Below are 12,558 nucleotides of genomic sequence, written 5' to 3'. Positions count from 1 at the left end.
CTTTAATCCCAGAACTCGGGAGGCAGAGGCAGGTGGATTTCTGAGTTCAAGGCCAGCCTGGTCTACAAAGTGAGTTCCAGGACAGCCAGCGCTATACAGAGAAACCCTGTCTCGAAAAACCCCCAAAATAAATAAATAAATAAATAAAATTTAAAAATAAAAAAATAATTAATTTATTTATGTATATGAGTCACTGTAGCTGTTTTCAGACACACCAGCAGAGGGCATCCGATCCCATTACAGATGGCTGTGAGCCACCATGTGGTTGCAGAGAATTGAACTCAGGACCTGTGCAAGAACAGTCAGTGCCCTTAACCACTGAGTGACCCTTTTTGTCAAATTCTTATGCCATAAGTTTTTCTTTCCCTTGGCATCGATACATTCTCTTTTAACTCTCTAAGCAGTTTCTTTTTTTAAATTTATTTATGTTTATATGTATATGTTCATGCACATGTGTATACACAGGTGTCTGCAAAGGCCAGAAGAGAGCTTTGTGTCCCCGAAGCTGGAGCTACAGCCAGTTGTAAGCCACTCTGCATGGGTGCTCGGAACTGAACTATGCTCCTCTGCAAAAACATGCAACAATCTTTTTTTGTTGTTGTTTTTCCAAGGCAGGGTTTCTCTGTGCAGTCCTGGCTGTCCTGGAACTCACTCTGTAGACCAGGCTGTCCTCGAACTCAGAAATCTGCCTGCCTCTGCCTCCTAAGTGCTGGGATTAAAGGTGTGCGCCACCACTGCCTGGCAACATCTAACATTCTTAACTCTTAACCAACTCTCTAGCCTCTGCACCCCAATTCTTTAAGGTGCACTTGTGTTTTGTCTCTGTGTGTGTCTGTGTAAAGGTAATGGACCCATGGAGTTATAGACAATGTGGGCTGCCATGTAGTACTGGGAATTGAATCTGGGTCCTTTGGAAGAGCTCTTAACCACTGAGCCCACTCCAGCCCAAAATCTTTTCTTTTTTTAAGGCAGGGTCTCTCTGTAGACCAGGCTGGCCTCCAAGTCAGAGCTCCACTTGCCTCTGCCTCCCAAGCACCAGCACTTGTGGCTTATTTCTCTCACATAGGCTGACACCACCATAGCCAGCTTCTGCTCTGTATAGATCACAACAGAAAGGAAGAGCGAGAGCAGGTTTCAACCACCAAATGTGGAGGGAAGCTGACAAGCAAGAAGGGCTCCCTAAAATTCAGCATTACCAAGGTGTTCCTCAGAGTAGCTGTTGGGAGAGTTGGTCTTTAGCGTGCCCAAGGGCCCCAAGTGGATGCCCAGGACAAAACAAAATTCAAACCAATCCACATCACTCACACACACACACACACACACCCTCATTTCAACACAGTTGTTTCCCTGTTTCTGTTTCACTGCTTCATGAGGGATTTCTGAGAAATGAGAACACGTCACTTCCCACAGCCTCTGTGTGTTTGTTCGTTGTTTTAAATTTTGTTTTATCTTATTTTCTTTTCAGGCCCAGGCTGGCCTGAAACTGGAGGCAATCCTTTTGTGTCTGTCTCTCATGTGTTTAAATTACTAGCATAGTTTATGGTGATCTGTTTTTGGTTTGAATGAAGAGATGGGAGCGGAAAGGCAGGAGGAGGTCTCAAGCTCACACTAAGTAATCCAGAATGTTCCCCACTAGGAGAAACACCACTCTGTACAGCAGTCACCTGCAGGCTGCGTCTGGGCTCAGACCTGGGCTTCTCTGGGTCAAAAGGAAGTAAACAAGACTACGATCCTCAGGAAATGTGTACAAACCTAACAGCTGCTTCTCTGCAGCAGCCCAGCTGGCTCTCCCTCCCATCAAGGCTTCCAGGGCAGAGACTGCTCCAGGCACACTAGGGGATGGAGCTGGGAGATGAGCAGAGAAGACATATGCACAGGAGTACCAGGCACGCTGGCCCATGCTTATAATCCTAGCAAGCTAAGGCAGGAGACTGCTGCAAGTTTGAGGCCCACCTAGTACACACAGCAAATCATGTTCTTTTTTTTCAAGACAGGGTTTCTCTGTGTAGCCCTGGCTGTCCTGGAACTCCTGCCTCTGCCTCCCAAATTCTGGGATTAAAGGCGTGCACCACCACTGCCCGGCCACCATGTTCTTTAAAAAAAAAAAAAACTGCAGCCGGGCAGTGGTGGCACAGACCTTTAATCCCAGCACTTGGGAGGCAGAGGCAGGCAGATTTCTGAGTTCGAGGCCAACCTGATCTACAGAGTGAGTTCCAGGACAGTCAGGGCTACACAGAGAAACCCTGTCTGGAAAAACCAAACCAAACCAAACCAAAAAAAAAACAAAAAACAACAACAACAAAAAAACAAGCCACAGCTTCTCCAACCCAGTTAGCAGCTTTCTCCTGGACTGTTTTCTTGCTCTCTTGCCCAGCACACCTTGTCCCAGGCTAACTTGAATAAACAAACACACACATGTGACCACAGGAGGGCTGGGGTGAGATTCTGAATGGAATGCTGCCCCAGCCAGTTAGGGGACCAGGAGCAGAGATCTCCCCAACAGGCTTGGTGGATTAATACCAGCAAAGCAGCCAAAACAATGAGCTCATGGGCAAGAGAAATGCAGTCCGTGGGGGAAGTCTGGGCAGCCAGAGCAAACTGGTTTTCTGAATCGGGATGGGAAGAGCAGTAATTGAGTCTCCCACGGGAACAAAACGAAGACTAGAAGCCACCAGGAATTTAGTCGCTTTCGGGGGTTGTTCCTACTGAATTTTGTTTTGCAGAGTGGAGCTCTTGGTCCTATGCTCAAAACCCTGCTTGCTTTCCCTGGCTGTGAGAGTCTGGACAGCGAAGGACCAAGCAGCTGTGAGGATCCAGCTCTACTCTCACAGGCTATACATACAGAAACTTAGGTAAGGACATAGCAGTAATCCCAGCATTTACAAGACTCAGTCCATGGAACAAGAATGTCTCAAGTAAGACAAGGCACTCAATACAGCTAGTCAATGTTACTATCACAGCCCCACAGTACATTGTGGGGGCTGTGACACTGACTGTGGGGGTCATGTCAGTTGTTCCCCGTCTGACATATAGAGCTGACAGGGAGCTAGGTCGAAGCTGATGTGTAGCCAAATGCTGGAATATATAGCACTATTTGTCATGGTCCCAGGAGAAAAAGTAAAACTCCAGACTAGACTTTTGGGTAGGTGAGGACCCAGCAGTTAAGAAACATATGGTGCTCTTTACAGAAACCAGTTTGTGTCCCAGCATGTGTAGTACACAGCTCACAAATACCTGTGATTTCAGCTCCTCAGGATCAACCCACTCACACCCACATTCACTCTCTCTCACATCCTGGTAATTAAAAATAAATAAAGCCATGAACCTTTAATCTCAGCATTTGGGAGAGAGATCCTGGGAGTTCAAAACCAGCATGATCTACTGGTCTATATAGTGACTTTCTTCTTTTTGTTTTTTGTTTTTTTGAGACCTCTGTATAGCCCTGGCTGTCCTGGAACTCACTTTGTAGACGAGGCTGGCCTAGAACTCAGAAATGTGCCTGCCTCTGCCTCCCAAGTGCCAGGATTAGAGGCGTGCGCCACCACTGTCAGGCTATATATAGTAACTTTCAAGCAAACTAAGGCTATGTATTGAGACCCTGTCCCAAAAATAAAGACAGAAGGGTGTGGTGACACATGCCATAAATCCTAACACCTAGGAGGCAGGGCAGGTAGAACCCTTTGAGTCTGAGGCCAGCCTGGGTTACATAACAAGAGCTTCATAGTGAAGCCTGCCTCAAAAACTAAAATAAGAGGGACTCCAAGACATTTCCCAGCTGTTGGGAACTATTATTATTTTGTAGAAACTCACAGGAGTCAATGGTAGGAAAGAAAGACGGCTACAAGTCTGAGGCCAGTTTGGTCTATACACAGATTTGTAAGCCAGTCAATACGACTTTAAAGAAAGCCAGGACAACACAACTCCCTTACAAAGCCTTTCTCTCTTACCTCAGAACTATTAGTGTATAGCCTGGTGGAGTAGCAAAGGTCTTTAATTTCAGCATGTCAGAGGTGAAGGCAGAAAGGTCAGAAGTTCAAGAGTAACCTTGACCAGGCTATCCTGTGTCAAATCATTAGTAAAGAATTACTGGGGCTGGAGAGATGGCTCAGCGGTTAAGAGCACTGACTGCTCTTCCAGGGGTCCTGATTCCCAGCAATCACATAGTGGCTCACAACCATCTGTAATGGGATCCGATGCCCTCTTCTAGTGTGTGTCTGAAGACTGCTGTAGTGTACTCACATAAATAAAAAAAAGGCTGATCCAGAGCCAGCTCCTTCTCCCTTGACTCAGGTAAGAGTCAATGGAGTCCAGGTTTTGCCTGGGCAACCCAGTGACACTTGGAAACAAAACACTCAATTCTCAGCATCCTTTGACTCACCAGTCTCCCTGCGGATGCCCCTCCCCCTTTCAGATGCTTCGAATAACTGAGATAAGCTAAGCTAACACTGTAACTACTGTGAACTAAGAGAACTAAGTTTTCAAATCTCTAGAGAAGCCTTTGAAGAGGGGGTGGGGGAGGTTCATGAAGGCAGCATTCTGAAATCACTGAGCAAGTGAAGCCCTGAAACACTAGAATATTCTACAGATCCTTCAGCTCCAGCTTTGAGCATCTGGCTAAAGCTATGGGACTTCTTTTTTTTTTTTTTTTTGGTTTTTTTTCGAGACAGGGTTTCTCTGTGTAGCTCTGGCTGTCCTGGAACTCACTTTGTAGACCAGGCTGGCCTCAAACTCAGAAATCTGCCTGCCTCTGCCTCCCGAGTGCTGGGATTAAAGGCGTGCGCCACCACGCCCGGCGCTATGGGACTTCTTAAATGCTCATGTTTATAAAATTCTCCAGTTATCAAACCTTGTTCTAGAATTTTTAAGCTGGCTTTGTGGCTACCTCATGCTAGGATGTGAGGCAGAGGCAAGACTTCCATCCCATGTTTGATCTCAGCCTGGGCTGGAGTGCCTATGTATCTCAAGAAAAGGGGAAAAGGCTGGAGGTGGGGGGCAGGATGGTAGTGCGGATGCAGGAGACTGGACGCGGGACCTTGCAAAGGTTAAATATACACCCTTCATGGGTGACACTGTCACCTTGGAAAAGATTCTCCAGTAACAGCATGACCTAGAGTGAGTTACCTAGAGTGGACCAGACAAGCAGGTGTAGCTTAGCCGAACAATATTCGAGGCTGTGGTTTAAACTCCAGTACTTCCTATCAACAGCTCAGAAAAATATAAAAATCACAGGACAAGGACAAAGAAAACAAACCAGCTAGATGACTGGCTGCTTGCTATCATTCAGAAGGCTCTGGGTTGACCCCAGAACAAGCTGCCTGAACATTGGTTTATGTCAAGCACGGTGTGTGTGTGTCAGTCATTACTGAGGCCTCTAGTGACTCAGGCTACTCTTTGAGTAAAAGTCCTTGTTGGCTTTAAACTCCTCCCAAGCAGTGGTAAAATTAAGATATGCACCACCACACTCATTTCTTACTTTCCCCCAAAACCTTCAGGCAGCCTAAGCCAGTGTCAAAATCCCCAAGTGGCAAAGGCCTCCTCCAGTCCCTGGGATTCCCAGGCGTGCATCACCACTCGATGCCTCACATTTACTCCATGTCATGAAGGATCAATGGGGCCCATCAAGCAGGGCGTGGTGGTGCAAGCCTTTAATCCCAGCACTTGGGAGGCAGAGGCAGGTGGATTTCTGAGTTCGAGGCCAGCCTGGTCTACTAAGTGAGTTCCAGGACAGCCAGGCTATACAGAGAAACCCTGTCTCAAAAAACAAAAACAGAAACAATAAAATAAAGGGGGGGGGGGCATCATGGTGGCATACAAGGTTAAGGCGTTAAGGCAGAAGTGTCCAAAATTCAATGCAAGCCTAGCTCTGTATCAAAAGTACAACCCCTCTCCCCTTAACAACAGTACTGGGCAGAACTTAAGCTAGGTCAAGATTTGGGCATTTGTTGGGGTCTTGTCACATAGCACAGGCTTACCTTGAATCTGATGTAATCCTTTTGCTGGGAGTACAGGTATATGCCAAGCAAGACTTAAGAGTAAGTCTAACTTTTCCTTGGGTGCCACTGTCCCAACTTGCCTCTGCTAAGGGTATACACTTGTACACAGCTCTGCTTTTTCAATCCTATGAATCAAACTTGTGCTTGTGTCCAACCACTGAACCACCCTCCCAACATGTGAATCATTCCTTTCACTTTCATGTCTGTTGAGAATTTGTGAACAGAGATCAAGGTAGAAGAGGCCACCCCATTTCCTGCAGCTTTAATCAGGTCTTTTGGGTTGCCTTACACAGATGTTGCGAACTTAACTCAGAGCCGACTCTTGAGTGCTCCACTCCAACTCCGACTTTTAGAGCACAGCTCATGTTAGCCTTGAACTCCAGTAGCTACTTCTGACTCAGCCCAAGTGATGGGGTTACGATGAGCCAGTCAATATGCCTACCACAAAGCAGCTTTACAATCAAGTTACTGTCATCTAATAAAACCCACGGGGCTGGTGAGATGGCTCAGTGGGTAAGAGCACCTGACTGCTCCAAAGGTCCGGAGTTCAAATCCCAGCACATGGTGGCTCACAACCATCCGTAAGGAGATCTGACTCCCTCTTCTGGAGTGTCTGAAGAGAGCTACAGTGTACTTACATATAATAAATCAATCTTAAAAAAAACATGGAAGAAGGGACAGATGTTAAAGCAGACAGGATTAAGTACAAGGTGCAGATCCTGTTTGCATGATTAGTATTTGTGGCTGAAAACCAGTTATGCAAACCTCAAATTTGCACATTTCCATGGTGATTCACCCCTGCCCTTTCAAGGGATGTGACAAAGGCAGGATAGTTCTTCTAATCAGCGTATTCTTACCTCCTTGGAAGAAGGGGCACTGAAAACCAAGGTGTGTGTCATTGCTCTGCTAACCTTTTTAGATTATAAAAACAAAACAAAGCCAGGCAATGGTGGCACAGGCCTTTAATCCCAGCACTTGGAAGGCAGAGGCAGGTGGATTTCTAAATTCCAGGCCAGCCTGATTTATAGGGTGAGTTCCAGAATAGCTAGGGCTACATAGAGAAACCGTTTCTAAAAACCAAAACCACACACAAGATAGGGCTGTTGAGATGGCTGACTGGAGTCTTATCTCCTAGGTGCCACCACGGGAGAAGAGAACCTTGATTACAAGGTGAACCATTGTAATACAACTGCTATTGTTTTCATGCACACTGATACTTGGTTAACTCCCAAGGGGAGCCTGCACTTGGCTGGTGGGGAGCAAAGAATTTCTCCAGGTACACTGCCTGCAGAGGCAGGGATAACCCACCCAAGATCCCAGCTTTAGCACAGCAGGATCACCATAGATGTTCAAGGTCAACCTTGACTAATGAATTTAAGATACAAGAAACTTGTCAATGAGAAAGCCAGGTGTGGTGCTAAGCATTCTCCCCCCAACCCAAAAACCGTACAGAACTAGTTTAAAACAGGAATACATTAAACAAATTTAAATTACAGGTACTATATTCTTTACCATAAGGCAAATCAACATTCAATTTTGCTTTTATTTCACTTCTATTTGCTCAACCGACTTCCCTAAAAGGCTTGCACAAGAGAGGAAGGCGATAAGAAAAGACCCATACCACACCTTACTTTGGGGGGGAAAAAGGTTTATTTTCTCTTCAGAAGAAACAGAAGTTAGGGGAACATTTATAACCCACATTAACTTGCAGTTGGTCCTAACCCTTTCGGGAACAGCTGTTAAAAGTGTTAGGTGCTCTACCAGAATGAAGGTGTTCACCCAGACAGAATGTACATGGAAGATGCTTGAAGACTGCATGTTTTTTCCCTGAGAGACGTGTAAGACAAACAGATTTTGCTGAGAGCCATCTTTCCTAGCAGCCCCTCCCTCTTCTCTGAAGGATGTGCCTCAAGTATTCATCTAGTCAGCACTCAGACCACATGCTTCTTCCCTCCAAATCAACCCCTTTCCCAGCCACTGCGCTCTCCAAGTCTTCATGGCCCTGGACCTAAAATACCTACTAGGATCCTGTCTGTACTTCAGCTTTCATTTCACCCTTTGCGAGCTGGGGAGTCAGGCTCCTAGTAAAGAAAACTTCCATGGCTGGGTTATGAGAGGCTAACCTTTTAGTCACCTCAACCTATAGGGTTTATTCAACTACATAAAGTGCTCTGAAGTCCGAAGAGTTAAACATAAATAAGCAAACTATGATCAAGGATAAATACACAGGTACAAGTCACTCCCGCAAGCTGGCAGGCAGGGCACTTCTTCCCCATTACATTCTTAGTCATTTGATTCCTGCCTATTTTTATCTGCAGCCCTGACTAAAGGTCACATTCTGAGGCTGAAGCTTTCAAATGACCCTAGCTTAAATACCTTCAGTTACCAGTGGCTTTTGTTAACTGGGTTTAGCAAAACCCAGTGTTTCTCTAAACTTAAGTGAACAGTCATACATGGAGCAAACTAATAAAAGTATAAATGTAGAATTTCCAACTTTTGAAATTCCCAAGGGGACCTTTGATGTTTTTCTTACCAAAATAGGACAAAGTAACAATGGAAAGCATGCCAATCCAAGAATGCCAATCCTGGTCACTGTTGGTCACAGGGCTCAAAGAGGAAGCATTACTATCCTCTAACAGGAAAGCTGTGCTGACTCTGATTAGGATGGGGGAGGGATTACTTAGGTTCAAAGTTTGGGGGGGGGGGTTTGGGGTGAGAGTTCTAATGCAGATAACTAAAATGGCCAGTGAAGAGCACAGGGAGGAAGTGTAGTATCTATAGGGGAACCAGGAGCATAACACGCCAACAGTAAAGGAAGTAAAGGCTACACCTAGAGACCAATACAGAAATTCAAATCAAAGCTTAGCAATCATTAAAAAGAAATACTTTTTTTTTATTGACACTTGGCTTAAACTTGTGTTAAACAAGTAAACCCAGTGAATAGCACCATGGTTAAGACTCTAACCTGCTTTACCTGTTACAATTTAGTAAATCAACAGGGGATCAAATGTCTTACATCTATCTACCTGTGATCCTTAAATACAAAAAAAAAAAAAGATTGGATAACCCTGCATAGTTATAAATCTGATTTGTTCTACTACAACCAGTCCACACACACAACAGGTTCTGCATATACACTAGAACGGATGACAAAGTCTTAAAAAGCTGTAAGAAATACATTTCTAACTAGAGAAGCTGCAAATTTCAAAAGGGTATGGAAAAAAACTAAATCCAAGACTTCCCTCTTATGTTCAAAGAAATAGACTTTCTGTAAAAATATATACAATTTTTACAGACAAATACATTTCATAAATTTTCTTAAAAATCGAGGCTGTTCAGTTTTGTAACTAATTAGTGAACCTTAAGTCAAGTACTTTTTGGCCATCACTAGGCTAATAAACTTAAGAATCATCCAAACCAAGCCAAAATAGACAGGGCTAAAAGCCCCGAGCACTTAGACTTTGTCAAGCACACCTGGACTGCTCAGAGGGCGCCCTTCACATTCCTGTACAGCACTGCAGCTTCTAGTCATCGTTTGCTGACTTGTAGATTACAAATCCATTTTACACAAGTCACTTATGTGGTTAATTAGGGCTTCTTTCTCTCAACACTCTGGGCAGAGTAATAGATATTTATTGAGCTGTGACTAGCCTGATGACTGGCCCCTCTTCCATCTCTAGATAGGAAATCAAACCTTTCCATCCACCCCTTTCATTCATTCTAGAAGTCCTTCTCCACGGCCTCTCAGTGTTTGCTGAGGGGGAACTTTGCTTCATTCAGACAGTGACTCTTCCAGAGGGAGCACTTTTCCCATGTATTTATTCTTGTTAGCCACAATCCTGTAGCCACTTTCTTTTTGCTATGTTGCTACAGTAGAACTGGACTGTTAAAATCCTGGGCAGCTTCAAGTCCACCTTCATAAATACACATGTTTTCACAGACGCATGTAGTTTGGTGGCTGGAGCTTTAAGAGTCCCCTATTGCACTCATAAGGCTATCTTATTAGATATGCCAGACCAGCCCCTACTCCAGCAACACCCGCAAAAGCCAGCAGCACATTTCTGATGCCGCCTTCTAGGTCCTGTACGTGGAAGAACTCCACAAACCCATCCTAGAAAACAAAAAAGAAAAGCACATTTTCAAGTATGGGTTTCTGCTGTTGTAACACTACATACAGAGAAAGGGTGAATTAAAATATCCCCCAAACAATGACGAACCAAATTACCTACTTCTGGGATGCAAGAGACACTTCTGGAGTTCTTTCCAGTGAGTAATCACACAACAGTTACATTACAGCAGTTGTATTGCACCTCAATTATTTTTGCACAGACTGAGCAGGGCCCATAACCAACCACTCTTTGGATCCATCCCCATGTAGTATTTCTCCCATGGGTATTTCCTAATGAGTGCACCTTACACCAGAGCTCTTTGGGCATTAACTTCTAAAATGCAGGCTCTACCCCTTATCCATTTGATTAAAATGAGGGGAATGTAATTTAGTCATCACAGGTGACTCTTACTTCTTCACGGTTTGAATCCACTGCTCTGAAGATTATCCAACTGAATTAGAAGTACAACCTACAGAATACAAGACCTTTTGGTACAATTCAAGACCGTCATATTCAGTTTTTCTCTGGACCTACCACCTACAACGACCAACATCATGCAACAAGAGATACATAAATTATACCTGAAGCCGGAGAGAAGCTTTGTAAAAACCCTCTAGGTGCCTTCTCCTTGACAAAATCCTGCACCCCATTTCCACTCCACGGTCCCTTTATATCACAAGTCGAACTTACCCAGCCTCTTTGTTTGACAAGCCAGTCCCGTTTCGTCCTTACAAGAACATCTGTGATAGTTTCTGCTAATGGTTCGATGCAGCTTTCTTGGTTTATGCTCTTTAAGTGTTTGGCCACAAAGGCCCCGAAAGAAAGAAGAGTCACAATCCTGCCCCAGTTTGTTACGCCATCTTTGAAAACATGGACCATTACTCGAGAAAAAGATTTAACATCGCCTTCCTTTTTAATGTCCAGTTTCCGGAGCATGCCTGAGAAGAAAAGCAAGAAACCTCATGGCCTCCTTTGTCTGCAGCCGGGCACTACCCTCCTGCCCACCCACGACGAGGGGACCGGGCTCTCCTGGCTCTAGAGCAGTCAGGCAGACCCCACGCCGACAGTGACATCCCACCCTTTCCGGCCTTTGAACCCAACAGCCAGATGGGCGGAAACAATGACTCACAGCCAGAAAATTCTGGTTGCAGAGCCAGGCTCCGGCTCTTCCCTCTTCCCGCACGGCCCGGCCCGCCCGGGGCGCCGCTTACCCTGGAAGGCCGTCTCGTGGTTGCGCTGCACGCCGTCGCCCACGCGCCGCAGGGTCTCCAGCGCCCTCCGGCCCACCGCGCCCGCCTCGCCCAGAGGCTTCGAGTCCTTGGAGCCGGTCGCCTGCTCCCGCAAGTAGCGCGAGATGATCTCCAGCGACTGGCGGTATAGCTCGTCCTCTTCCTCCTCGGGCGGCGGCGGCGTGGAGGGCAGCGAGCCGTCGGCCCCGGAGCTCTTGGCCGCCTCGCTCACGCGCTCCAGGAGGGGCAGCACGACCGGGCGCTTGCCGATCGCCTCCGGCTCGCAGCCGTCCAGCTCCTCCTCGGGAGACACGATGGCGGCGGCGGCGGTCGACGAGGCCATCTCCTCGGGCGGCACGGCGAGGAGGCCGGGCGACTTATGCAGCCGCCTTTCGGCCGACGCGGTGACGTCGGGGTCCTCGGCGCCCACGGGCGGCGGCCGGGCGACCACCCGCGCGCCGGGCAGCAGGGCGGCTTCCCCTCCCCCCTCGCGCCGCGCCTTGGCCTCCTCGGCCACCAGGCGCGCCCCTGCCGGAGAACCGCCGCCCGCGCCGAGGCTGGCGCCGCCGCAGTACAGGTTCAAGCCGATGACCGCGTTTCTCCGCAGGCCAAACATGGTCGGACGCCGCAGGCTGAGGGGAAGGAGCGGGGAAGGCCGCGACTCCAGACCGGAGGCAGGCGGAAGTCAGGAGTGAGGAAGGCCGTTCCCTGCCGCCGCCTTAGGGCCGTGCTGACGCAGGCGAGGACTTCCCGTAAAAGGGGAAAGGGGCGGGCGTTTCCGGAGGGCTGGCCGGCCACTCCGCGCCTCTTCCGGCCTGAGCGCTCTCGCGGCTTTCGCGGCTACCGTTGGCGGAGCGCGGTCCCTGGCCTTGGCTCGCGGACGGATTGTGCTTTTATGTCCGGTACAACTCTCAGCCCGCCTGGCCAAGTGCTTGGCTTCCCGGGGAATGGTCCCTGCTCCGGAACGCCTGGTGATCTGTGTCGGTTTTTGAATTTCAGGCTGCCCTGGAACTCTGCGTAGCCCAGGCTGGTCCTAACGTTAGGCAGTCCTGCCTTAGCCTTTCTCGTTACACTACCTGCTGCGTTTTTATAACATACCAGTCTTAAACACTTTTTTGTTTGTGTGTATTTCTGGTTGTGTGCCTGCCTCCACGTGGGCAGAGCAAACCAGGGAGGGCATCTCCAGTCTCATGCTCCATAGCACTCTTTTTTTTTTTTTTTTTTTTT

General features: G+C 47.3%; 1 protein-coding gene across 3 annotated transcripts; it reads right to left on the bottom strand.

Moving 5' to 3' along the window:
- Positions 1–7,628: 7,628 nt before the first annotated feature.
- Positions 7,629–12,097, bottom strand: Mcl1 (MCL1 apoptosis regulator, BCL2 family member). Of its 3 annotated transcripts, XM_021158406.2 has the most exons (4): positions 11,314–12,091; positions 10,793–11,040; positions 10,514–10,571; positions 10,016–10,104 (listed from the first exon to the last, which is right to left on the bottom strand). In XM_021158406.2, exons 1-3 carry the CDS (start codon positions 11,945–11,947, stop codon positions 10,518–10,520), a joined length of 936 nt encoding a protein of 311 aa, XP_021014065.1. In that variant the 5' UTR covers positions 11,948–12,091; the 3' UTR covers positions 10,016–10,104; positions 10,514–10,517. The 3 variants fall into 3 exon arrangements, with proteins under 3 accessions (XP_021014064.1, XP_021014066.1, XP_021014065.1); XM_021158405.2 differs by lacking the exon at positions 10,514–10,571 and having other exon boundaries at positions 7,629–10,104; positions 11,314–12,088; XM_021158407.2 differs by lacking the exons at positions 10,514–10,571; positions 10,793–11,040 and having other exon boundaries at positions 9,980–10,104; positions 11,314–12,097.
- Positions 12,098–12,558: the final 461 nt, after the last annotated feature.

This window comes from Mus caroli, chromosome 3, assembly GCF_900094665.2.
Source record: "Mus caroli chromosome 3, CAROLI_EIJ_v1.1, whole genome shotgun sequence".
In the NCBI taxonomy this organism is placed as follows: domain Eukaryota; kingdom Metazoa; phylum Chordata; class Mammalia; order Rodentia; family Muridae; genus Mus; species Mus caroli.
Note: the sequence above shows the minus strand (reverse complement) of the source record. Positions and strands in the feature narration are given on the sequence as shown.